Source organism: Clinocottus analis, unplaced genomic scaffold (assembly GCF_023055335.1).
Source record: "Clinocottus analis isolate CAN_PGR_092001 unplaced genomic scaffold, fCliAna1.0.p SCAF_16, whole genome shotgun sequence".
Lineage (NCBI taxonomy): Eukaryota > Metazoa > Chordata > Actinopteri > Perciformes > Cottidae > Clinocottus > Clinocottus analis.
The window spans coordinates 14,185,801-14,213,419 of record NW_027175887.1 but is presented as its reverse complement, the minus strand read 5'-3'; the positions used below and the strand labels follow the sequence as shown (position 1 = coordinate 14,213,419).

The following is a 27,619-nucleotide window of genomic DNA, read 5'->3' as shown; positions in this document are numbered from 1 at the left end:
ATACAGAGGGAAAGTTATTCTGTTGCTCAGTAGCACAAATAAAAACTGACAAAAGGCGTATGAAGAGAAATTTAATAGAAGGCAGTAAAAAAGACAATAAATAAAAATGTTTTATAGTTGGTAAAAAAACAAACAGTTTCCAGCCTTGTAAAATAACCAAAGCATGTTTTTTAGTAGTTACAGTGTTAATGTGCTGCAGTTTGTTTACAATAGTGCAATATAATAGATACAGTAGTTAGAAATAGCTACAAAGAATATACTAAATCTGCCCGAGCATTGGATACATACAACACATTTGGATTGACAGGACTTTGACCACAGATGCATGAACACAGTTATCAGACTGTGCTGCAGGGAGGATGGACGACGGCAGTGCTTCTGTGATAAACATGATGTGACTGCAGTGCTTTTCAAGAGAATTTCACAGTTTAAAAAAAACAAAAAAACAGTTTAACATCCCACAGTTCATTTCTGCTGGACTCCGTGTGGAGAATGAACAAACCTCCGCTCTTTAATGAATTCTCATAACGAGAGATGGGCAGATAAACGAGACAACTTGAGAAAGAAGGAATGCTAGTTATTTGGTCTGTTTATAACAAAAGAAAACTCCCTGGGACTATTTAATAACTAAGGCTGGCAGTGGCTACTACCAGGCATAGTTGAGAAAAAAAAAATCTTACAAATTAAATAAGGCCTCGACACAAAACAGACAAACTGCAGCCTCTTCAAAAGCAAACACTAAAAGCAAAAGAGATTAACAAAAACAGATAAGCTCACGAACAACCTCCCCCGACCAAACAATTTGGAGACTAAATGTATTTGGCAGCTCTAGTCCTGAAAAAGTTTAAACCTGATCAAGCTCAGAGAGATTACTGTAAGGAGGCAACTTTTTAAAGCTTGGTTTAAAACGCTGACATGTCAGAGCCTTGCTCCGAATGTCGTGTTTACAGTGCAGATAACCTTCCAGTATAAACAGCCGAGGTTTTCTCCAACAGAGGTGTGAGAGCGCTGGTGACGGGGGAGAGAGGTGACAAGTGTGTATGTGTGTGTGTGGTGGCAGTAGTGGTGGGGATTATTGGGTGTCTGGGTAAAATAACGAGCTCGAGGAGGAAGACGGTGCGTGTGTGCTTGTGACAGTTGGTGAGCAATCAGTGGGTGGGAGGGAGGGGGACCAGACGGGATGAGATGTGGCTAACTTCTAAAGCTTGTTTTTCTGTGTTGTTGTCCAGTTTGCTGTGCTTCAACAGTCGACTCTGCGGAGACTGGACCTGCTGAAGGAGTTCCTGCGAGAGAAAAGAAAGAAAACACAGAGTGTTTTACTTCAAGTGTTCAAGTGAAAACTTGCAGAATTAAGGTTCAATGAATATTTAGTGGAAGTCAAATGGAATAATGAGTTCTGTGACACTTGAATTATTTATTTCTAAAGGGAGTGGTAGCTGTGAACATTGTCTTCTTGGGGTGCCTCAATTAATGCCTGTATGATTTTAATGGAGTATGTGCTTTCAAAGAGTAAGAATGAGGTAAAATCCCCTCATCATTGTATGTGTCTAAGTGACATTTTACCCCCATATCAATTTACGTTTAGTTGAATAAATCTGGAAGAAACAAGTCTGCGCTTAAAAAGTATTGATATAGCATCAAATAACTACTTGCTTTGAAAAGATTAGTTAGTTTAATAATGTCTACCTGAGCGGGAAAGCAAGTCGCTTTCTGTGTGTTGTGATCCAACCTTTGTGCTTTGTCTATGTAGCCGGTCGGGCCATGCGTGCATGCTATGGAGTCTCAGTGTGTGTGCCATACGGCGATCACAGCTGATAACGCCGTCATGGCCAACATGTCCTTTGGCTGTTGTGAGCTGCAGGTTCAGCCGTAGCCATGTTGAGAGCCACGTGGAGGCAATATGATATACTCTGAATTTGCACATTTAAAATACACATTTGTCCTCAGAATTAAACGATTACTCTGGCAGGTGCTGTTGACTGAAGCTCCGTCTTTCATTATGAAGCAGCGGTCCTCAGACCCTCAAATGAAACACAGAGCCGATGCCAAAAGCTGATGAAAACTAAAAACATATGGTGATAGTTTCCATAGCCGAGCAGGCTGCAATACTTAAAGAGCTGTACCAACTTTTCCTTCGCAAATGAATCTTTAAGAAATGCGACCGTTTACAAGTCCCTGTGAGTCTGTGACCTGGAGTAAGATCAAATTTGGTTTCAAGTTGCTTTTTGCTGGAGATTGAGCATGAGCTCATTGTGCGTGTTTCTGTGCGCATGGGTGTGTGTGTATATATGTGTGTTATGGTCTCAAGTTACCGTTGTGTTTGCATAGCCTGGGCCGGCAGGGTTCTGTACAGCTGGGGGATCTTGCGGTTGATGAGAGGACCCAGAGCTTCTTTCAGTTTATTGTAGTTCCTCTCCATCTCTCTGTGGTATTCCTTCTGATCTGGTCCAATCAGGGATTTATTCTTCCTCAGGGCATCCTCACACCTGCATGAAAAAGAGCAGAGGAGACGCAGGCAGTTGAGGATTTGTATTTATTGGTTAAACAGCCGTCTGCATCTGGGCCGTGGGGTGTGTCATCACCTCTTAGTGAAGTCTTTAAAGCAGAGGCGCAGTTTGTTGTGATGGCGAAACAGCTTTGGATCATCAGGAATGTCGGAGAGAAAGACCTGCGCCACCTCGAGGGGGCCCTGTGCGGGGGAGAAACTGTTACGCCTCTGCTGAGGAATGTCTGTCATTACTCGTCTGACCCAGACTTTCAACCCAATTTTAATAGGATTATTAATCAATCAGGATGAGGGATCTCGACTTTTTACTGCGTCATTGGTAGTACATCATCAGTTGCAAGTATCTAAGCAGGAACCTGGTTGACTGTGGTGCCCACAGAGCCCTGCAGCACCATCTGCAGCATCTTGGCGTCCGCAGGGTCTTGGGTTGTCGCGAAGGCAAGCTCCTGAGTCTTCTTCTGCATGTCCTCTATGGCCACCTCCATGGGGACGAGAATGATCTGGAGAACCAAAGAAAAACTGTTGATTTTCTTTCATAACTGACTAAATATCCTCCCCCCAGAACAGAAACCCACCTCTTCCTTGTTTATAACATTGATGCGCGTCTTGATGTAAGGGAAAGCGTGCGATGTCGTGAGGATGGTTTTGCGCTTGTACTGCTCGTTCAAGTCGCCGTGGGCTCTGCCGTCCAGAGTGAAGGGAGTACAGTACATGAACGTACGCAGGTTGTAGTTCTTGTCGAAGTAGGTGATTCTCTCCTTTAGCTCGTATGTGTCGAAGAAGGGTTCGACGTAGGTGATCTGGAGGTAGGCCTGAAACAAGCACAACCTGTCATCAGTCCACTTAGATTACGTTTGATTTGGATGACATCTTCAACCAGATAACATCTTCTTTGTTTGAACGCACAGCTGACATCTGACCAACAGATTAACAGTTTAATTAACTAAGTAAGACTGTGACTGTCGCGAATCACCACGACTGAGCACTTCCATGCAGTTTAATAACATGCAAAAGTCTGTTTAATAAGTTAATTTACAAGAGTAAAATAAAGTTTTAAACGTCTTTATGCTTTTGGAGGAAAGCATCCTTTAACATCTACTCCTAAAAAGGTGATCCATGATTTCTTTTGATATGATTTAACAACATTTTGTGTTAATCTTTGCTCCATACAATAAATGTGATGATTCCCAGATATCAGAAAGATGCCCGTCTGCCTTTTAATAAGTACTGATTTATTAAATAGGAGTTATACTGAGTGAACATATAGAAGAAGAACTCATGACTCTGGCAAAATAAGTAAAAAACATCATTATCTGATGACCAATGATGGGCTGCCATAAAACTCTTCTTCTGTGGTTTCAACGGACCCCTCCCACACTGTATGGTGTGTGATCTGTGCCTGCCCAAGGAAGTATGTGGAAAAAGGTATATGTATATATATCGCTTACCTTGTTGGGATCCAGTTTGTTTTTGTCAACCGTGTTGGAGTCTTTGATAATTTCCACCATCTCATCCCCAAATCTCTCCGAGTAGAACTCCTGTGCACCGGAGAGATCGTCATCTTCAGAAATATGTTTCACGAAAATCACTGATGACACTTTCATTCGCATCCTGAGTAGTAAGCATACCTCGAGTCTGTGGGAGATCTCCGCTAGTTTGGTGATTGATGGCTCCTTGTACACAAACTCTTGTTCATCCAGGTCTCCAAACCTGCAGCCATAGAAACCCACGCGGAAGTAGGTCCCAAACATTCTCTAAGCACTAAAGACGGGACAAAAATGTAAGACGGTTTAAGAGTGCAGAGGTGGAGAGAATTAAATATTAGCTGACTTTATTTGACAGAATACATATTTGCTTTTCTGAGCAGCTTATGGTAATCACTCAGTAAAAAGAGAGACTTGTCGTTTTATTACATCAAAATGGTCTTATATCTATCAATTCACTCACACACATTAAAGATGATATTTGTTCAGTGTGGGAGCTCATTACAAGATTTAAAAAATATATTTTACTGTGTGTTGCTTTTCTTTCGGACGCAAGAAAAATGTTATTGGACAGAGACAAAATACATATCTCTGTTGAAATGTAGTTTCACCACAGTAGGAGGATGGAAAAAGGGACGCGAACTGTTTTGTAACAGCGACTCAACTATGTCAAAGTGTGAAAGCAAGTTGTGTGTCACTCACCAGTAAACATGTTCACACAGGAGGAGAGAAGAGGAAGAAAGAAAACATTGTCAACACACATTTGTTTTACTTTAAATGCAATATACTTAATATAAGAAATGTACATGTTACCTCCCATCCTGAACTCTGGAAAGGTTGAGAAAATAAGACGATATTAGGAGCAATACAGGATGAAGTTCATTTTAACAGTGTTAACAGTTAATTGCTGGTGATTTCAGGAGGAAACTGTCCACTCACTTGGTTGTAGACTTTGTTGAAGGCGTCCTGCAGCTTCCCGTGGACAGTGGCCAGCTTTTTGAAGTCTCTGTTGGCTTCATGGATGGGCAGAAGAATCTTGTACACTTCATTTATGGCTTCGTACATGGCGGCCTGGGGTTACAACACAAGCACGACACAAAGCCAGTTTCGCACATGCTACCCGATCACATAACACTCCTTCAGCCATGATAATTGTGTAACCTCTAGCTGTGCTAACATTCAGTCTGTCACCATGTGGTTGGAGAATATGAGTCGTACCATGTTAAAAGAGGCAGCTGCTTGCTCCAGGAGGCCCACAAGACCGGTCTCACTGAAGTACTTCCCAGCACAAATCCCTTCCTCCTCTGGAGACAGGACGTCATCGGATACGGCTGACTCTTCCAATACGTTGGAGGAAATATTCTGAGGGAGAAAAAAGGGAACAGGACATGAATCTTTTAACAATCGCAGCTTTTAGTCTTAATGGTCTAGTTTTGGGACAACCTCCAATCTCATTCTGTCACACTGCTGTGAGCCGGTTGAGTCACTATATTAAAAACAGCATGCACTGACCTGAAATGTCACACAACCAATTGGAAGGTAGCGGCAATCCTCCAGCATGTTGAGGTATTCGGCCACCAGCGCTGCGCTGTGGACCAGACAGTGGGCGGCTTCAGCATGGTTCCCTCTCGCGGAGTGTTTTCCTGCCATGTTCTGGAGCCACGTCAGACGCAGGTCAGGGGAGTTCTGGTAGCCCTTTGCAATCCTGAAAAAAATAAAGGAAATATCAAAGATTATATTTGTGACACTTCCCGGTTGTAAACAGGCCGCTTCAATGTGCATCACAGTACCTGTACATCAGGTCAATGAGCATCTCTGGATCCTGCTGGTGCTCTTTCATCTTAACAGTGTCGGTCAGAATCATGTGCAGGTTGAACACCAGATCCTGGACCTGCATTTTGTGCAACATGGCACACATTAGTTCATAAGCACACATTAGCTTTTAAGTCTTTTAACAGAGGCGGTTACATACCTGCTCTGGGAAGGGCGTGTCACGCAGCTCCAGGTCCTCTTCAGCGTACGTCAGGATCGTCTTGAGCGAGCGGCGAAGATGCTCCTCGTTGAAGTTTTGCGACGTTCCCACCAGGGATGACAGGGACATCGTGACCTGCATCTTCACTCGGGCGAAGTTCTGGTCCAAGGATAAAATGACAACAGATTGTGACTCACAATACTATAAAAGCGAAAGAAAACACAACATGAAAATACAAAACAACATCGCAAAGACAGAATCCAGCCTTACGTTTCCTATCTCAAAGTTCTGCCTCATGAGCAGGTAAAGGGAGGCGGAGGCGTGGCTTCTGACCGAGCCGACGCTACTGCTGCAGTGACGCAGGAGACGCAGGCACAGGTCCGCACAAAGCTCCGTGTCCTCTTCAAACAGCATTTCTGGGAACTACAGACACAAACTCACTTTGCATAATCCTGATACAAATATATTAAGTAAGATTAACTATTTGTTTCAATAAAATTCAAGTTCTTTGTACACTGGTGAAACACATGCAGAGTCAATATTAACGGAACAGTTACAGAACCTGTCATCTTGAATTCAGCTTATTCCAAAACACATGAATCTTCCCTAAAACCTTCCCATTTAAAACAATTTTAAAGTCTCATGCACACGCACTACGCGTCTGAAGTGTTTTAAAAAGTAATGTTTTATCAAAGATGTGTTTGGGATGTAGTGGGCATATGACTGGATACATGATACTTGGTTTGAGAGTTATTTTAATATTGTTTTGCTCATCGAGGATTCACTTTTTAGATTCTACGTTCAACATGGAGGCATGCGAGAAAAACAACGTTTTATTCAATAAGTCAAGGTAACGGGAGAGTAATTCATATATAATTTTTCATATATGTCATTTTGTGGGTGAAATTTTCCTTTTAGTAGTCAAACACATTTAGTTTTTACCCCCAAAAAGCAGTTCAATGAATCAGTAGTTGTGAGACAGCGTGTACAACTCAGGAGAGAAATCACATTGAGTGACTATGACAATACTATAATCGAGACATTTCACTTGTGTACCTTGAAGACCAGCGCTCTTTGTGTGGTGAAGCAGTGCTGCAGGAAGAGGGCGCTCTGGGTGCCTGCCATACTGTGGAGGAGAACTCTCAGCACTCCTCCAAGAACACTTTCCTTTAGCTCTGATGCCACCACAGTCTGACAGAGACACGCAACAAATTACAGCAAGGTGAGTCTACATGAAAAGGAAAAGCACTGCGTGTGTGATGATGACGCTTGCTTTACCTTGACTACAATTTCCAGTGTGTCCAGTACGATCAGAGAGGCCTCGGTGGCTAAGTTTCCATCCACCACAGACTCCTGCTCCATCTCAGCTTTAGTCCTGTAATAGTTGTTAATCACTTACATTCAAGCATTTAGATGAAGAGACGGCCCATTAAACCATGTTTATAATTTAGATTATAATCCAGAAATCAGTAGTTTCACTAATGTAAACATACTTGTCGACTCTGTCTGTATTTTGCCTCCAGTGAGTGACATTCTTCCTCCACCTGACATTCTCCTGGCTGCCGTAAGGACTTCTCTCTGGTTGAGTAAACAAAATCACATTTACTTGCATGAACACAAACTTACAAACGCCTCACACAGATTACTGGCTGCTCTCATGCTACTTACCTCTGCAGCGGCGGACCATCTCCTGACGAGCCCCAATGGTGCCCAGGATGGCCTCCTCCAGTCGGGCCTTCATGTCCTGAGACTTTTTGAACGTCAGGCTGTTGATCCTCTCCAGAGTCTTCTTCCCCTACAACAGCCATCACACATCACAGGACAGGGACAAAACATTTTTTTTTCGTAAAAAAAAAATCCAGAAAAAATGAGAGAGAGTTAACTCTGTATGTTTAACACATGTACAACAGTTAAAACAACTATAGAGGCATAAATTAAGTTAGTACAGTAAGCTAAACACAAACATTGCTGAGAGATTATAGAAAAACACAGTATGCAGTCTGTGTAGATTTGGGAATGCGGGTGAATATAGAAGTGCATGTGTGTAGATGTGTTACACCTGTATATGTGGAAAGGTACACATGGGTATATAAACACACAGTCTCCTCCTCAAAGTGCAGATGAAGGTATAGTGTTTAAATGCTGACGGGGTGCATTTGCATATATACAACTGGAAAGGGGTTTTAATATAAAAATATTAAAAAGCTTTTGTACATTCTGCATCATTGCCTAGTCCAAATAAAATGATAATCAAACTACATCACACTGCAGTACTGATAACTCAAGACAGCTGTAGCTCTGGCATGGAGACATCTGGACTCTCATAGGCGTGGCAGTGGTTTATTGTACCTTGTATTCAAAGCAGGAGACACAGAGATGCAGCAGGTCCAGCAGGCGGTTGATTTGCAGCACAGATAAATCGGACACCCAGCGCTCCAGGAGAGCGGCGTCTGCATTCTTCAGAACCCACAGGAAACTCACCAGCAGAGTCCTGCTGCACTCGGCGGACAGAGAGCTGGACTGGCGCCCGGCCTGGTGACAACAAACACACAAACTCGGTGCCAGTCTTTTTTAATCGGATGCGTACGAAACGGCTGTTTACAGATAGACGTAAAGAGGAAGGACAGAGAGACACCTACAGGCTAAGAGAAGCAGCTGTGCTTCAGAAAAGAACAGCAACAAGGGAGGAATGCAAATTATTGTTGAGTGTCTGTCTGAGCTGAGCTACAAGAAGGCCAGAGAGTGAGCGCCTCCTTCCCACACAGAGGCTGATCTGTGACCCGTCGGTCTGCAGGGCCCGGGGGAGGGGAACAGCCTGACCCCTGCCGCTATCACTCACCACTGTAGGCAGCACAAACTGGTTGGCTTTGACATGCGGCAAAGGGGAGCCGGCAATCGCCATGGCAACAGACTGACTGATAGTGTTGCCGCCGTCTGGGTCGGTATCGTCGACGTGGGCCGAGGCAAGGCGGCACCGCGCAGGCGAGGAGTCTAGAAAGAAATAAGCAAAGCAGCTCTCAGGTCCAATAATACTGGAAACAAAGCCATTGTGTAAATGAAAGAGACGTGCGGAGGAGGTGGATAGCCATAAAAGAAAATAAAAAAAATAGCAGCGGGTTGCATATATGTTGTGCTGACCTGAGAAGTCGTGGAGCTGATGCAACGTCTCCATGACGATGGGGATGAGCGGTAGGTAGAGCTGAGCGATGTGGGCTCTGACCTGAGGGTCAGTGTAACGAGGGTCTGCATCATGGCTGCACAGCAGGGAATGAACAGCACTAATGGCCTTTTTATGAAGGAAGAAAACCCTGTGGGTCCAAAAATTAAAGTGTATCAGCACATTTGGTGCGTTTCTCACTGCGCACATGTCCTTAATGGTGCTATGCTGCATTTCATTTTAAAGTTCAAACTCTGGAGATCCCCAAGGGGGGGGGGAACTGAACGGCACTCTGGACTCCTTTATGTGCAACAAGTAAGAGCCTACCCTTCTCCATCAGGATCAAGGATGAGAGAGAGCTCAGTAAGCAGCAGGCCGGACAAGAAGTGCTGCTGGCGGAAAGGGACGGAGAGCTCAAACATGGTGGCCACACCCTGGTCTTGCACCATGCTGGAAAATGCTGAACTCTGTTTACACAAGAAAAAAAACGATAGAAGGGAGAAGATGGGATAGAAGAATATGACATCAAAGCATCAGCAGTGTTATTGTTCCTCCAGTACCTGTGAGGTGGTGGAGGAGGTGGAAGGGGATGGGGAGGCCGGAGGGCTGAGAGTGGAGCACGGCAGGTTGAGGACGACGTAGTGCTCGTGGCTGCAGACGATACGAGTGAAGTCCACCCTCAGGGCGTTCAGAGAGCTGGGGTTCTGCGCCGTGTGAAGCTTGTTGGCAATCTGTTCAAAAAACAAGTTTGTTTGAGTCAGTAAAAGCCGTTTTAAAGTGTGTGCGTGTGTGTGGGAGCATTGGGATTTAAAGTGTTTGGTTTAAAAAGGCAAACGGGGAGGGAAGTAAAAGACACCTGTTTGTAGTAGGAGCGGATGAGGTTGAACACAAAGCCTCGGTCCATGAGAGACAGCAGGTCATTCAGGAAGAAGGCCAGACTGCTATTCAGCCTCTCCACAAGCTCCACATCCTGAGAGAAGGAGGGGATGGGAATGAGCAGGAGTTCATATGATTACATAAAAGGAACAATATCAGAAGATAAACAGACATATTGTGTCGTTTAAATCAAAATTGCCTATAACGAATTGAGCATTACACACGAGATAATGTAACTTTCTTTTGGGCAAAAAATGTTAAAAAAACAGCCTCTAAACATATTTCAATAAAAACAAATGGACTTTCAGGCGTTCGTTTCCTTTATTGCTTGCAGTGTGGATTGTGGGCTTTTCACCTTGTGGTATCGATTGGCGATGTCTGCACTGATGGCACACACAAGTGCAGCGATGTCGTCCACAAAGCGGTCTGGGAAACGCTGGCGCCTGGCAACATCCAATTTCGAGGTCAGGAATAAGTGATGGGTCATGCTCTTTGTCTAGAGGACAGAGTAAACAAGAAATTCACGCTTTATGAAAAGATTACCTATCCTGCATAATGGTCATAGTATGTGTGTTTTGAGGCTTGATTTTCTCTTAAAGGGATAGTTCAGATGTTTTAAAGAGGCTTCGTATGAGGTACTTAGTGTAAAAGCTAAAGTAGATAGCGGCCGGCACGCCTCCACAGTTTCGAGAAACAGACAGGAGTACCAGCACAGAAACAAAGTAATGTACTGCTGTGGACGAAGGCAGCAGCGAAATGGACCTACAAAATCAATACCAGTTTAAGTGTAATATCTTCATTTACCTTGACGTCAGACAGCCACTTTACACAGGACTACAGCTGCCTCGATTGGTTACTTTGATTGTGTTATTGTGTGACAATAGTGGTTTAAAAGGTTTATTGGATGTTACAATGTTACAGTACACAGTAACTAACTAACCAATCGACGTAGCGGAATACCAGCAACAAGTAACAAGTATTCTGTGAGGTAAAATTACACTCAAAATAAATATAGATTTTTTTAGGTGTCTAAAATATGTTTTGCTGCCCTTGTCCACGGCGGTTTATTGCTTTGCTCCCAGGTTGGATCCAAACTGGGGTCGTGCCAACCGCTATGTACTATAGCCGACACACTGACGCTGGATTAAGTACCTCATACAAGCCCCACTTCCAAACGTCTCAACTAGAACTGTAAGAAAGTGTTGTAACATGAACATAAATGTACACGCACACACACACATACTCACCATAAGCTGGAAGAAAAACCAGGCCTGCTGCAGTGCCGCCTCCCTCACCGCACTGGTGCTGACCACCCACTGCAACGCCAGCTCCTCATGGAGCAGCTACACGTGAACCAACACAGAGTTCATATGAGCGAACCTTTTCAGAAACCAGATGAACTATTTATGGGATTAAACTGGTGTGTGACTGTTTGTTATAATAAGATGAACGATATGAACAGTTACTGTGATCTGTAAAAGATGAACAATGAAACTGTTTGATAGTTATTCAGTCCCTAATTCAGGTTAAAATAAATAAATGAAAAAAATGTTTAGTGTCACTTACATTTTTATTCATTTAGATATATTAATATTAGACATAATTACAAACATTAGGTTTGTTAGACAATACTAAAGTTTAAAAAAAAAGTTTTATTAAAATGACTTCTAGTGAGAGTAAAAATGTATTTGCGTCCTTTATCAGTAAATCTGTCTAAGGTTGAGTCCTGAAATGTTCAGACAAAAGAATATTAAACAAAAAGTCCACACTAGTTTACAGAAAGACACAACTGTTAAAATGTCAAGGTGATTAGTGTTCATGACACGGAAAGGTGATGAACGTTAGGAGATCAAAATGTGTTGTGAAGTTGTTGTGGAGAGCAACACTTTTACAGATTGTTACAGGTGATGTCAGCTTTACCTTCTTGGTAATCTGCCTTGTTGGAACTGAAAACAAGGCCACGCTGTCCAGAAAGGCAGACATGCGATTGCTGCTGCGGTCGTTTGCCTGACATGGAGTGGCGGTGAGGTGAACACAGAGATGAGGACAAAGTGATGTGAAAAGGGGATGAATGGAAATGGATGGTTGGCCAGAGAACTCTCTATGAACTCTGGCAAGAAATCTGATGAGCCCCAGGCAGAGATTATGTCTCTCAAACAAAGCAGATATGGTCGGTTAGTCGGCGGTGAGAGGATGAATTATGAAGCGGACGGACAAGTTGCAAAAGGTGCTAGCGGAGTGAGAGGCAGACAGAGACAGACAAAACCTTTGAGAACTGAGGGAGGAAAAGACCCACAGGAGACGATCAGAGATGGTTCAGGATGGAGGTGGTGAGGTAGTGAAGGTGAGGAAGAGGAGGAGGGATTTGGCACCTGCTTGAGCTCACAGCTGGAGTTGGGGTTTCGCCGTAGCACAGATCTGGAGCCCCCGGGGGCATAAGCAGAGTTTACCCAGGAGTGGGAGCGGTCAATACCCTGCCGTAAAGCCACCAGAGACGCACACAAAAACACACATACACAAACACACAGTGCGGCAAGAGGCGAGGGCACAGTGAGTAAAGGGGAGGCAATTACCACACGAGAAAATTTGAGGGATAAAACTGGGAAGAAACAAAAGTAAGGGAAGTGGAGTGTACAAAAGTGAAGCTTGAATCAGGGGAGAACAAAGGAACTGCATGAAACACAAGAGACAGAGGCACAAAGCATAGTTGCATCTTTGACAGCAGCATCATTAAAAGTTGGCCCAAAGTTATTGGTCAACCTGAGCTTATTGAATCTGCTGTGAAGAGCCAAACACAACAAATACCAGAATAAAAACAGAGCGGGAATATGTCTCAAGTGGAATCATAACAAAACACAGACTTGATTAATCTACCAGGATTATAAATGGCGTATAACCAAGAGTCATTATTTCATATCGAACATGAATGCTAGACAAGTTAAATGAATGTGCACAACAAACTCCTACGAGGAAACAAGTCAGAGCTTATGCTTCATAGATTCCTCACAAAACAAGACAACGGACAAGAAATGCAAATTTAAGAACCGTAAAACTGAATATTAACAATTTAACTGCTTCCTTCAAAAGCAGTCATCATTGAATGACTGTTAAAAATAATATTAAAAATCTCAAACAAACAATCTGAATAAAATTATTCTTCAGATTAAAATGTGCTTGAATCTTTAATTAACATAATTCGCCATTGCAGACACGCACACTAATTACTGCAGTACGGTAGTTGTATAGTTTTTATGAGAGCAACACATTTTCAAAGACAGCTGCAGCTCACCTTGGCGCCGATGATCCTCTGCACTTCTTCATCAGGAGAAACTGGACTGCTGGCTAAGTCCGGGTTGGAGTTGCTGATACTTTTGGAGCGGGACAGGTGGAGGCTGCTGGGCCGGACTGTCGTTCTCGATAAAGTGGCGTATTGCATCGGCATCTCGTAGGACTGCGTGCCAGCTTGTCACGGAGACGGACAAATAGGAATGCCACATGGTGAAATAATAGCAAGCAAACATCCATGTGCCCAATCGAATGAAAGCCAGTGGTCCAGAGAAACTGCACACTTCACATGGGGGACTCACCTGTTGGTATTGTAGGCTCAGCGGTTGGCAAGCGAAAGCAGTAGTGGATGTAGGACGCCAGCAGGTTGTTGCGGCCGTGTTGGTCCTGGTTCCCCTCCAGGTTCTTGTGGATCTGGTTGACCAATAAAGCCATCGCTTCAAAGGCAGCACGGCCCAGGTTCACTGTGGATAAACCAAGAGTGAGGGCAGCAAAAGGTACTGAGGAACTTAAAACTATGACAGGAAATGTTTTTTTAATTAAATATATTATGACATAATATTGTTTGAAATTGCATTGCATGATTGTACACTGTACATTTAAACTGACATGATTTATACTTCACATCTTAACCACAAAGCCAAGCAAAAACATTTACACAATTTAATGCAGTTTTAAATAAGTATATTGCCACCGAGCATGTCTAATGTCCTGTCTTGTGTGTCAGTGAAGTTGAAAACAATGATTGAGATCTACAGTAAGTAAATGAAACAGTTGTGTTGCTGAAACCATCATGAATAATATTATTCATTTAGAAATGGGCTTCCCTGCTCATTTCCCAGCAGTATACAGCTAAATCAGGTGCCTCTCAGCTTGAGGACAGTGTTTGGATTTGCCGCCTTTAATTGTGCAAACAGACAAACGTGTGTGCGAAACGTTGGTCTGTTTCTACAATAACAAGCTGAAAATCAACTAGTGTGCTCCAGTCCGATCTTTTCCTTTCAAAGTAATATTAATCATAATCACATTATCTCCTCAAATTATCAGAATTTGCATTTCATCCTTTCGAGAAGTGCACTTCCAATCCCAAATGGCTGTCCTTCACAACTCACCAATTTGGCCCGCGATGACCGGTGGGTAGACGATGAGCTGGATGAGCTTGTTGAGCAGCTGGTGCAAGAACCGGACACAGGTATCCAGCAGAGCCCCTCTCACCGCCGCCATGCTGGCCTTCAGCTCCCCCTCCATGTTCGCCTCAGTAATGATGACGTCCTTCAGGCGGTAGGGGAAGGAGTACTCCTCCAGAACATACACTAGAGTGAAGAACTTATCCAGGTGGGGGTCCTGGAGTTAACAACAGAATCAAAAGGAAGGGTCACTTGATCTGGGGGATGTCGTGACAACTTTTGTAAGTTTTTATACGGTGGAAAATCCACTCGATTTATGACTTTCTGAATACAAACTATATAATACATACATGCATACACTGCTGTTAGTATATATAGGTCTATTGTGAGTAATGCATTTGTAGTCGGTGTCTCAAATCTCAGCAACAAATCAGTTTAATTCTCTCTCCAGATACAAAAGATCACAATAGATGAAAACTATGAATGCTCAATCAAAGAATCAGGTTTTAGTTATAGAGCACCTTTCAAACCAATCAGATGCAATTTAAAGTGCTTCACAAATGACTGACAATACGGGAATAAGCAAAACAGTAAAAAGTCGAATTAGAGTAAAATAATAATACTAAAACCATAGCATAAGAACACATGACATTGTATACAATATGACTTAAAATGTAGGAATAATGATGAAAACCATAATATTCTAAAACACTTTGTTAATATGTTCAGAACCTATTCCAGTAACACAAATCTAACCTAAGGCTTTTAAAAGGTGGGAGGAAAAAGCAGACGTTTCAGTATAAAAATTGCATTTGTGTACCTGAGTATGAACCGAGGAGGCCGCCGTCACCTCGACATTGAACACCGCTTTGTGATTGTCCACCCACTTCATGCCTGGGAGCTGAACCTGCCGCAGAGTGACATCCAACTCATTTAACACAAAGGAGTAGGCAATGGAAGGCAAACTGATACCAACAAAATCCCTTGAAACAAACTCACGTCAGGGGTGAGTACAGAGTAGCTCGGCGGGGGCTTTTCCACCGAGACGGGCAAACTGAAGGAGCCGGTGCGCAGTCGGCCGTGCTGCATCAGAGGGATCCACTGCAGGCACACAGAGGGAGACACGCGATCGCTCACCAATGCCAAGACAACAGAAGGAGATGCAAGACAAGCCGGTGTGTGGGTGGAAGCATTGGACGTCGGCCGGCTACAGGAGACTACTCACGGTGTAGCCCACAGGGGTCTCCAGAGGAGTGTTCTGTTTGGGCTGGCAGCTGATGTGGAAGAAGGTGAACAGCAGATGGTGGTTGTCTGTCAGATTGGCAGGAATCTTCATCTTAATCTCCTCATAGAACTCAGGAGACCTTTCGAGTAAAGAGTTAAACACAATGTTTAAAGGATGACACAAGGTTGGAGGGACGCCATGGGAAGGGCAACGGGTGATTGAGCCTTACTTGTTATGGTAGATGATGGGAGTGTACGCGTCTTGCGTGAACTCGGCACAACTTGACTTCCCAAAGATAACCTGGTCAAACAGCAGAGTGTTAATATAGTTGTTCCACAACAAACAGAAGTCCTTTTAATGTAATTAGGATGTAATTGTTATTGTCTCTTATCAGCTATTATACAATGTATGATTTATAATCTTCATTATACACAAACTAAAGATACAATTACCTAAATTATAGCACTGCTAATTATCACTTAACGTTACAGTCATACGTCAAGGCAAGGAAGCATTTAATGAAGTCAGCAATCATTATTGAATGATTTTATATTGAATGAAAATGTTCTTAAATCGGATAAGCAATATTAATAATTTGAATTTCTTATCTGCATGGATAAAATCATTTTAAATTGATAGAGTTTAGATTTTAGAGTTGAGTTACACTTGAAGGTGACTGTAAAAGACTACAGTGTATTCATCGGTGTTCTGAATAAGTGAAACATTTGGACAAAAGAGGAGAAATAGATTATGTTGGAGAAGTTTCTTTTGATGTTTTGCCACATTTTCTGCCTTCTTGTCTGACCACGACCTTGTTATCCACAATAAAGCAAACCACAAAAATATCCTTCATCATTTGGTATTCAATGAATAAAAATGGTTCCAGTTACAACAGGAGACCATTAAATGTAACGGGATGTTCTTTCCCTCCGTGCTAAAAAAAAAAAAAACCCTTGAAAGAAGTTTGTCTTCCAAGAAGATGTCATATACTATTTCACTGCCTCAAGCTGTGTTTTGTGACTGGAGTTTCATTTTCTTTCTCCACCACGTCGCAGTCACTTATCATCCTCGTCGGTGACTCACCGGCAAAGCTTGACTGGGGTCCTCTGCCGCCATGAACTGAACCTTCACAGCGATGTTCCTCACTGAGCCCTGACGGCTGTTGAAGTTTAGGCTTTGTGGGTAGACATAGAGCAAGTTTCTGAAGGCAAAATGATGCAAGGCAGAGAATGAGAGAGAGAAAAAAAAGATGACGAAGACAGAATTTAGTCAATAATGAGTCAAAGAAACATTGCGTGTTGGATAATTGCACTTAAATGACAATGAGAATCACAAAATACGAATGGAAGGGAAACACTTTCCGGTTGTAATGCACCTTGCAGCCTACAAAAGCATTTAAGAGTCTTATTATTAGAAAAGAAAGAGATAAAAAAATGTCAAGTTTGCACATGGGGAAAAGTGTGACACAGTATTTGGATTGGCAAATGTCACCTCAACTCCGTCCAAGATAAACACTCAAGGTAACATTTGTTCATATTTTGTAACGGCTCAGTTCATCTGCTTGTCAAGAGGCCATGACGGACCACAAAATCACAACTCTTTAAAAAATAACATTTAATAATACACAGATGATACCGCTCATGCATTAGATGTCTGTATCTAACGCAAGAGTGTTGTATGTATCGTTATGTCGTATGTGTTTGTGTCCTAAGAGACCAAATCAGTCCCTCAAGGGTTAAACTTCAAGGCAGGGTCACTGAGGCTAAGGCCACGAACAAGACCTGTGATCGGACCACCACTGAGCTAATGTTTCACCATGGTATTGCATGTACTCGGACAAAGGCGCACAGACCAGCCTCCTAGTTCATCATCCTGTTAACATCTGCGATAGACAAATACAGAATTCTTTTCTCAACGCTCTGGTTTTTTTAAATTTTAGATCAAGCTGGTACGATGAAGACGATCTGGGGTTTGTGCCTGCTGTGTTTGGCCGGGAGTTTAAGAGCGGTCCGTGCAGGTCCGGTCAGGAAGAGGATGGAAGACAAGGTTGCGCCACGGGAAGAAATCAACGTGCTCATGTTTGGTGCCATACAGTTAAGCGAATCCCTTAACTATGTTTATGAAACCACTGAGGCCAAGATCGTCAGAATCAGCCAGACTTTGAGGAGCCATGAGGGCACTCTCCGAAAGCTGGGGAGGGAAACTGAGCAGGCTGCGGAAGTGGAGAAGCAGATCAAAGAAGTGATACAGCTGCTACAGGTAAGAAAACACAGAAGTATGTAAGCAACGGATTCCCCACGTGCCGTTCAACGGGTGTGTTATTACGAGAGAGATATCCATAGAGAATTACAATCAAACTAACACATCTAAGAAGGAACAACCAGCATGCAGAGAGAGATAGAGACAGTATGCCAAGTATGTACAATCTGATTAAACTATTTTTCAGCTCTCACAAGGAAAAAACAGCTGAAGAGACATAACAAAGCAGCTCTTTGCTCATTTGAAAAAGTGCTAAACGCAACTATACGTCCATATGTCTTAACCCTGATTCAACTGTTCTTGCTGTGGTGTCTCACTCTTCTTCTTTTGTAAGCCCCATCATCCTCATTTGATTCTTTAATGTTTTTCCCTGATGTATATGGATGCATGTTACTCTTTCATCTGAGATAAGAGAGTGAGGGTGTCATTAGAGAGCTGTGTGTCACACTGTGGGGCAGGCAGCTGCCAGCTGCAGTGGGACCGTTGTTGGAGGGGGAAGAGGATAATGTGGACAGATGCTCTTTTGACAGGCCCAGATGGCCAAGCAACAGGCTCAGACCAAGATGGCTGGAGACTGGCTGAGCCGCATGGAGCTGGAAGAGGAGGCGCTGAAAACTAAAGTGAAGAAGTTGGAGATGTACCTCAACACCAACATAAGCATCAGAGAGCTGCAGGTAACTGAAAGCCGAGAGTCACCCTCACTCTCACACCAGCCTGTCAATATTTACTTTGGAAAAGCACACTCAGGGCCGTCACATATTTGAACACCAGCCACTGATTTGTTGACAGTTACTTTAACTATATTCCTGTTTTTAGGAACGAGCAGCGAAGCAATCCGACATCTTGAAAGATTTACAGAATTTCACCGAGTTCCAAAAAGAGAATATTGAGACTCTGAACAAGAAGCTCTCCGAACTCCAGAAGATGGTAAGACACTTATCAAGAAAAACATTGTCATGTACTGTTTTTTGTACTTTTTATCTTTTCATGTAATTCAATTCACTGTTTTATTCCTCTCTTCCAGAGTGAAGCTACGAAATAGTTGTACGATTCACCACTGAGGTCTCAGAGTCGAGTCCACCCAGACTTCAACTGTGTAACGTCACTGCAATAATAATAATATATTTCATTTATATATTGCTTTTCATAGTACTCAAAAACACTTTACAAACGTTTATAATCGTCATAAAGAGCTACCGCACTCCCTTCAAACCCTGTGATGAATGCTAAGGAGCTAATACATGGTCAAAAAAGATATTTGTGGTAGTCTTATGATTATGTCCTTGTTGTTGTGGCTCTCATCTATCATTTTTTTCCTTTTTGTTGTCTTGACTTTGATACACCAAGTAAACTTTGTTTTTCAAGAGAGACATTTAAATAAAGCTGTTAATTTATTAACTATTGTAAAGATGTGTAATATGTAAACACATGTGCGTGTGTCTGTGTGTGTGTATATATATATATATAGACATACATACAGAAAAAAATATGTTAATGGATTGTTTTTTGTATTTATATATTTTGTTATTTGCTTAAAACTGCAGACTAAAGTGAGGGCAAAACAACTAATCAATGAGCAATAAAGAAATACATATATTTGTTCTATGGGTCAACTTACATAGTATGTCCATATGTATGTGCGTGTGTGTGATTCGTGATCACTCACCTGTAGGTGGTGTGCGGCGTGTAGACGTAGCGAGCAGGAAACTCCAGCACGTCTTTGGTTGGGCGAACACGCAGGTCAGGGTAAGGCTTCACGTGAAGCAGCTCTGGTGACAAACAGTAATGAGGCGAGTCCGGAGCTGGAGAGATGTCAATCTTTAACTGGGCTGAGGGACAAAAATCACAAATCATCCATTAAAATGTGTACATGAATACAGACAATTTCCCATACATATCTGACTATGTGAGAGTAATGCGTTTACCTGTGACGGGCCTCAGACGACGCAGAACAGAGGACGGCCTGCGCATATCTGCCAGGTACTTGTAGAGGTCCTCATCACTCAGTCTGTCCCCCTCCTTCATGGACACACACAGAGGAGCAGAGCTTGTTTTAGGTATTACAACATCTCATTGTGATATCTCTGTTGCTTCTAAAATGCATAGCACTTCACTAGAATTGTTAAGTTTTCATTCAGGTGAATTTTACATAAACCTGAGAAAAAAAAAGTGTTTTGGGCTTAATTCCATCAAGTGAAGGCGGATAAACTCTGTTAATTACTTTGGTCCGAAGTCTGCAATAAAAGCTTCACATGGCTGTAATCTACCAGTAAACCGAGTGGAAGAAGTAGAGCATGTGAACCTTCATTAAAACAAGTCGCCTTAGGCAACTAACCCATGTATGAGACGTCTTTCACTTGGATACGTTTTAATTGTCCTTTTATGTCAGCTGGTATCGGCTGTCTGTTGTGTGTGTGTTATGGGAATATCAGTGACAGAGTTAAGAATTCGCTACATTCATAATCCATTTTAGAGCAACAACTCTATTTTCACGAAGGAAAACCTCAAGTTAGCGGGAATACTTTTTAGTGCAAGAGAGAACATTGTATTGAATTTTGCCATTTCAATAAAGTGTTTCTTATTAGTCAGACATACATACGATTTGCTCCAATTTGCTCCTCTTTTTGCCTTTAGAGTGGCAATACCCAGCTTTGTGTGTAAAATGATTTGTCCACATTACATCACACATCTCAGTCAGGAAAAGTGTAACCACATTAACTACGACATGAGTCATAAGGCAGAGTCTGACCTGTTTAAAGAAGTTGGTGACGGTCAATGTGGCTGGACGGAAAGTGGCAAAGTTACACATCTCATCCCCGACACTCATCCGCTCAAAGCCCTTCTTCTTTCTCTCATTCCAAGTTCCATGACCTTTTCGCTCTGGTGGGAAGATAATTCATATCATATATTAGCAAGACATGTGCATCACTGTTACTTTTGCTGTATTTTTCTTATCACAGTATTTAGTGAAATGATCTCTGTACATGCATAAGTGACACTGTGTAAATATGAAGAGGTGTTAGAAGTCAGCAGTACCAGAGTCGGAGTCGGGGTCCGACCGATCCAGACCTCCCACACTGCTGACGATGTTGAGAAGGTGAATGGCCGTCCAGGCAAAAGGCATGCGAAAATTGCCAAGACGATTGCAGGACTGCTCCGCCTGCAGACGCAGCTTCTCCAGCTTCTCCTTGTGCTGAGGCAGAACAGGGAACAGGCAAAGTAAAAAAAATTAAATGAAAATATAAAATATCTGCAGTGGCCTCCAGAGTTGACCCACTACAGACGACAGTAAATATTGCAGCGACCCAGACAAAATTGAGTAATGCTTGCGAATGTAAAAAGGCCCGATGTGCATGCAGGTCGCCGGCCCCGAGCATTGCAACAGTTTCAAACACATTTTTGGCTTCATTACCTTGGAAGAATCTGACTCTTTCATGACCATGTAGGGTTCACAGCATTCTCCAATGTCTCCTTGTTGAAGGACTTTCTCAAGCTGAAATGCATGGAAATTATTTTTAATACATTAAAGCACATATTTTATCACATACTAATAATTGAACTTTTTTCATTTTAATCTGTTAAGTAGAGCTTAAAATCACATAAAACAAGGGGCAAGTGAACTTCTTTATGAGCAAACATCATTTGATTCCATTAACATCGTCATTCTTCTGAGTAAAAGGGGGTTCTCAGTACCTTAATGACCAAGAAGATATCAGCAGAAGGGTATGTGATGGAGAAAATAGCAGAACGTGCCAATGTGGAAATGGCTATGTGGGGTGTGTGGGGTTTAAGCATCCCTTTCATCTGATCCGAGTTCAGGTCAAAGTAGAAATTCTCAGAGATCTGTTGGAGGGAAGATTGAGATAAGCGGGAAACAGCAGAAGGAGGGGGAAGGAAAGATGATCACGGAAATGCAGCTCAAGGGATTTTAATTCAGTTTTAACTCAGTGATCTAAACCGCAAGACCACTTAGACCTTTTTGAGACAAGGGAAATTCAATTAGTTAAACATGAGCTCAGCATTACGTAAGCGGTTTCACGGAGTGGTCATTGGAAGAATACTAATTTTATCATATAAAAAAATGATCTGCTGGAACAAAAGAAATACCTTTTTCTTTTCCTTGACATCATACAAGGCAAGTGTTCCAAATATTGGCTCAATTTCTATTTCAAACCTGAAAAAGACAAAACAATAAATGGTAATTATGGAGATCATCACATGTATTTATAATAATAAATCACAGCCTCAAGACATAAATGTCAGTTATTATAGTCCAAATGTTACTCACTTCAGAGACAGACACTTGACCATTATTCTCTGGCCACAGTGTTCCTTGGGCACTTCAGGGACAGTGCATCTCTCCACTGCTTCATCCTGACACACACACACACACACACACACACACACACACACACACACACACACACACACACACACACACACACACACACACACACACACACGTCAAATACACACAGCCGCATAACATTTACACAGATGTCATGACAACGTAGCGGCAGAGCGAGAGACCGTGTGTACTTAGTCATAAAGGGAGAAGGATGGAGCGAGAAAAGGAGAACGTAGGGAAAAAAGCAAATCGTTGTGTAGAAATCCAAAGATTTGCAAGCATTCACTTTAAAGGCAACCTTCAGTAATGTTGCCGTGAGCTGAACAAGTGGCAACTACATTGACCAACTAGGTGTTCTTTAAGTAGAGATCTCTGAAATCAAGTTACAATCACTCTGTGTTGTTAAACTCATTTTAGTTAGTAGTAGTTAGTTACTAGATGTGCTGTGTGGTAGCGTTACTGCTCCAAACATGGGGCGTGTCAACCGTCATCTACTACAGCTAATACATGGACAAAGAATGAGCACCTCATAAAACCCCATTAAAAAAAAATCTCAAACTATCCCTTCAACGAGGCCTGTTCCACAACAGAGGCAGCTCCAGGATGGGAGACTACAAACCTCATCGGGGGGCGGGTACAGGCCCAGCAGGTCGCTGTGGCGCCCCTGCAGGCGTGCCTCAGTATTACGGCGGTCCAGGTCCTCTGCGGCTGCACGCTCCAACACGGATGGAAGGAGAGCGTCCGGGGAGGAATTCTTCAGGTCAAAGATACTGGAGGCCCAGCTGCCCCGAGGGGTCTCATCAAGGCTGACCGACCGCCGCTTTGCGTCATCCTGAAGCACAAAGGAGTGAGGCAGAGAATGAGATCATGTGTTGTTTTTTCCTTCCAGAGAAAGATGTCACCTTTAAGTGCTCACTGCAGATGTTATAAAAAGACAAGGAGAATATGCTACAGATCCCATTACCTGATTACCCATTGAATATGACTCATATAGAGACTGCATAAAAGACAATGGGCAGTGTATATACATTCATCCATTACTCACTCTCCATATGATTGACTCGCTGAGCAGAGCACTACTCAAACTGACTTCCTCATCATAATAAGACACAAGCTTTATTTGCTGGCTATTCTCCACATCTCTTTGTCCAGGTATTATATGAGGATAAAGCCTCTAAGCTGTCACTCGTGGCAACACTGTTTGTGCCGTAGATTAGTTTAACGAACACCGAGTCCGAGGAACATCAGATACCTGGTCGTCCAGGCGCTCGGCAGCAGCAGCCTCGTCCAGCTCAAAGGTCTGTTTGACCAGCCCTCGCTGCCTCTCCCTCTGTCGCTCCGAGTTGTGAGGAGCGTGTGTGGTGCTGTAGCGCTGATATCTACCGAAAATCAGAAAAAGAGAGTTGGCCCGGTAATTATGTAACTGTCAATCACGTGAACAGTGAACAGGGAAAAGTGGTGCACATTATTAAAAAGAGATGAAACATGTACTGTAGGTTAATTCAGCTGGTACCACGACTGACACCACTTACTTTCTTTGAATGACGAGCCAGTCATCTGTGTAGACTGCCAAGGCATCTCTCACTCTGGGATCCAGGGAGCTACATAGAGAAATGCATGAATAATTGAGCAAAGCAGGCTTTTAATATTTATGTTCGTTCGGCGTCGCAGAGAGAAAGGCTTTGTTCCCATCTGAAGTGATGTTTGTCCTCCATTACAGTCGTATTAATCCTCTGTGTGTGTAGTAGTGTAAAGACCACAGAGGGATGCGTGTTACAGTGTGATCGTTATGTTGGCCATTAGCAGTCGGACTCACTCGTCCTCCTCAGGCAGGGGGGGCTCCAGTGTAGTGCACTCTTTGTCCAGCGGGAGGAGCTCCAGGTCGTCCTGGGGGAACTCCACTAGCTGCCTGAGCGGGCCGGGCTCCACCCCAGGTGCGTGACTGCTCACATACTCCTCAAAGTCCACCGGCTCAGCCACCTCCGTCAGGGGCAACTGTCAATCAACATTAGACTATTTTGTACTAATAACTACGACATGGCCAGAGTGACACATCCTCATCTGATCAGGAGGATCAGAAGGATTTACAAGGAGCAGCGAAAAGGACGCCATGAGGATGAACGGATACAGAATATTAGACATTTATACATGATATAGGATGGGAAATATAGTGTGTTAATACATTAAAGCATGCAAACAAGTTATAGTAGATTCTTTGGGCCATACAGTCTTTCAAATCTGTTGAATGGTGCTCTGGTTTTATGTTCTTAATTCTTCAAATCTTGATGCACTTGTATTCATGTTACAGTCGACAAATCTGCTAGCAGTCAATTACAGAATGTAAAACCAATTAGTGTTTAAATAAATTATAGTTTCATATTACCTGTGCAATATTAGCCTAAAATCAATGTTCCCTCATCTCTATTATGGTGAATATATAGACTGCACTGAGTTAAAAGTCTCTGTTTAACGCCCTGTGTCTGGTTTCTGGTTCACAGTGGAGTCTTGACAGAATTCTTTCATTTCTGCTGGACTACTTCAAAACTCCTCAATCATCCTTGTGGGACAACAGGGATTTTCCAAAACACGGCGTCTTATATAACTACCCCCTTACTCTATTTTGGATGAGCATCCAAGCAGAAAGCTTGCCCGGCTGTTAAACAACACAGGTGAGTGGGAGCAGGTATATCATGTTTCAAAACCTCCTCCCTTCACGACTGCTGTCAACACTAATTAAAAGTACACTCATCCGCACTTATTGTATCTAAACTTAAATTCACAAAGTTACACCCATCAACTTCTGACCTTACAAACCGGCGCTTTAAACCTACTGGCTTGGAACTCTGGCAGGTTCAACACAAGAGTTAAACACAAGGTGACTCACAGGCTGGTGTGCGCCTCCTCGTTTCTTGGTCAGCTGAGGAGAGCCATAGTCTCTGGATACTTGTTTTCTGACCTCGGCAGCTACCGTCCTGAGCAAGAGAGGGATACCAAAAGGTGTGTCAAAAAGGCACAAGTTTACAGAAATGAAAACTTTATGAATGTCTGTAAACATTCTGTTAACAGTCAAGGTACGTTGTGTTAATAGAAATAAAAAAAAATATGAAGAAACTCATTTCGGTGGATGCAAAAATCTAATGATCATGCCAATGTTTTCATACAGTTAAGAATAAAAATAATGAAACTACTGTTAGAGAAATCAGGCCCCTTTGTTTTACAATACTGGAGAAATCTGTATAAATACAATTATTTAAAAATGTATGCTGCTCATTTAAATGTTTTAGATGTGTGTAAACTGTAGAACAGACGTTTTCAGCTTCTTGTTCTAGTAGCGAGGCTAAAGACCAGCAGCTGTTCTGAATAGAGACCCAAGCGGATCTCACAGAGAGGTGGCGAGCTGGCTGCAGGGAGCAGGCACAGAGCCAGAGCTCTGTCCATGGCCTTCATGGACTAACGGCAAATGGGAGGCTTAGAGAGAGACAAAGCAGGAAAAACAATCGCGTCACAGATACAGCAAGCAGCTGCTCCTCTAGAACCGCAAAATGCCCGTTTCTCTCATATACACAGCTGCGAAGGCTTCAACATTCCCCAAACCATGGTCCTCATGGTTACATTGCTCTGGTTGCTGCCATGATGCCGTCAGTACACATGGACAGTGAGGCAGCATAGAGGAGGACCTATGACCTCTACTACCATCTCTGAGGAATAACAAGACTCCCTCATGATGACGACATCATGAGGGAGTCTTGCATGTTTCAATTTTACTAAACGATACATGCACAAATGATGTGGAAACAGTTTCTGTAGCCTTCAATCTAAAACAGGAAAAAGGAAAGCGATCGACCGCCAGGGCAATAACCAGCACACCCCTTCCCTCCCTTTCCTGCATCCGGCACTAAACAATGGTCTGGGTCCCACGAAGGAGAGGACGGACGGGGTTTGGGGAATACAGTCGGAGACTGTTCGATGGCGCTAGCATCTCTAAAGGATATGTTAGTGGTGGGTAGATAAACAAAGTGACGGGTTACCAATAGTGTAATACACAAATCAAAATCAACTTGTGACGGAGCCCAAAGTTTACATTAACCGCTGTACTGAAAAGATTTCAGCAAGGTTTCCACTGGGTGTGGGACAACATTCACTTGCAGGATAATGATAATAATCTGTCATCCCGTTTGTTTAGAAGCTGTATGATTACTGCAAGGCTGAGCGGCTCCTGGATGACTTTAACTGAGAGACATTGGAAAAAGGTTTTGAGGGTATATATATATATATATATATATATATATATATATATATGTATATATATATATATGTATATATATATATATGTATATGTATATATATATATATGTATATGTATATATATATATATGTATATGTATATATATATATATGTATATGTATATATATATATATATATATATATATATATATATATATATATATATATATATATATATATATATATATAGCAAAAACTTCTATATGCACCAGTGTTGTTGAGGCATGCTAGTCAAAGAGACCGTTGACAGATGTGACATGCAGGTTAGATTTCCCCTGGAATGTGATCAATATGTGTTCAGTATATCAAGACATACTAGATTAAAGGTCATGCTGTGTCAGGCTACGTTAGATATTTGCATAAAGAGGGAAAACCAGTTTACAACGTGTGGAAACAGGTTGCTACAATAATACTGCGAGGCGTTCACACGACTCAAGAACAAAAAGATCACATTTAATATCACTTTGGAACATTTTCTTGGTGTTATTGTACTGTGTACTTCCCAACTGACTGAATCTGGGTCATTGGATTAGCACTCAACTGGACAATTAAACTCCTAAGTAGCTCAATCATTGTTGATGACAAAGCTCCTACGATGCTACGTGGACGGGCATGAAACCGGCTACTTGAACTCTTCAAAGAGTCAGAGAGCTCCAACGACCGCGCGCACTGCTCCTCTAAACACTGCTTTCACGCCACGCAGGTTCACTCGTGATTATACTGACCGGTTCCAGGTCAGTGGTACCTTTCTAAATCCTAGCATGTTGGCTATGTGTGCCGTGTGTCCAGCGGGTCACTCTCACGCGCAGCGAGCGGCACAACTGGAGAAACAATAACTTCTGTCGCGGTCTCACCGGTTTATTTTATGAGCAAACGCCCTCCTTTCGCTCGCTGTAGAGGCCATGACTTGTCCCCATGTAGAGAAGCTCTTCAAAGTAAAACTGAAAGACCTCTCCTCCTCCTCCTGAGCGTCGGCTAAGTCCCGTCTTGTGCGGGGATGCGGTCTCTCTCTTCAGACTGCTTCCTTCTCCACGCCGGGACTGGCCACGGATCCCTCCTTGTTCCTCCTAGCGGATAGGAGCTGAACCGCGGCGT

At 42.8% G+C, this 27,619-nt stretch overlaps 2 protein-coding genes across 4 annotated transcripts; one reads left to right on the top strand and one right to left on the bottom strand.

Annotated features, from left to right (window-relative positions):
• Positions 1-58: 58 nt before the first annotated feature.
• Positions 59-27,619, bottom strand: dock6 (dedicator of cytokinesis 6). Of its 3 annotated transcripts, XM_068578318.1 has the most exons (50): positions 27,379-27,619; positions 25,124-25,211; positions 24,056-24,234; positions 23,772-23,840; positions 23,492-23,618; positions 22,859-23,071; positions 22,180-22,265; positions 21,999-22,065; positions 21,585-21,734; positions 21,304-21,384; positions 20,928-21,084; positions 20,641-20,771; positions 19,817-19,910; positions 19,558-19,720; positions 16,716-16,833; positions 15,862-15,932; positions 15,633-15,771; positions 15,407-15,508; positions 15,228-15,314; positions 14,393-14,624; positions 13,583-13,744; positions 13,285-13,457; positions 12,368-12,469; positions 11,916-12,002; positions 11,243-11,338; positions 10,351-10,491; positions 9,976-10,089; positions 9,680-9,850; positions 9,447-9,586; positions 9,101-9,270; positions 8,802-8,953; positions 8,312-8,494; positions 7,631-7,757; positions 7,456-7,540; positions 7,241-7,337; positions 7,019-7,153; positions 6,233-6,385; positions 5,963-6,121; positions 5,781-5,881; positions 5,503-5,695; positions 5,209-5,352; positions 4,930-5,061; positions 4,804-4,818; positions 4,135-4,260; positions 3,955-4,044; positions 3,082-3,318; positions 2,863-3,006; positions 2,583-2,689; positions 2,313-2,486; positions 59-1,283 (listed from the first exon to the last, which is right to left on the bottom strand). In XM_068578318.1, the coding sequence occupies exons 1-50, from the start codon at positions 27,426-27,428 to the stop codon at positions 1,241-1,243; spliced, it is 6,357 nt and encodes a 2,118-aa protein (XP_068434419.1). In that variant the 5' UTR covers positions 27,429-27,619; the 3' UTR covers positions 59-1,240. The 3 variants fall into 3 exon arrangements, with proteins under 3 accessions (XP_068434419.1, XP_068434420.1, XP_068434421.1); XM_068578319.1 differs by lacking the exon at positions 11,916-12,002; XM_068578320.1 differs by lacking the exons at positions 59-1,283; positions 2,313-2,486; positions 2,583-2,689; ... (13 more) ...; positions 7,456-7,540; positions 7,631-7,757 and adding an exon at positions 7,771-7,881.
• Positions 17,586-18,933, top strand: angptl8 (angiopoietin like 8). Its single transcript, XM_068578278.1, has 4 exons — positions 17,586-17,891; positions 18,422-18,565; positions 18,708-18,818; positions 18,916-18,933. Exons 1-4 carry the CDS (start codon positions 17,586-17,588, stop codon positions 18,931-18,933), a joined length of 579 nt encoding a protein of 192 aa, XP_068434379.1.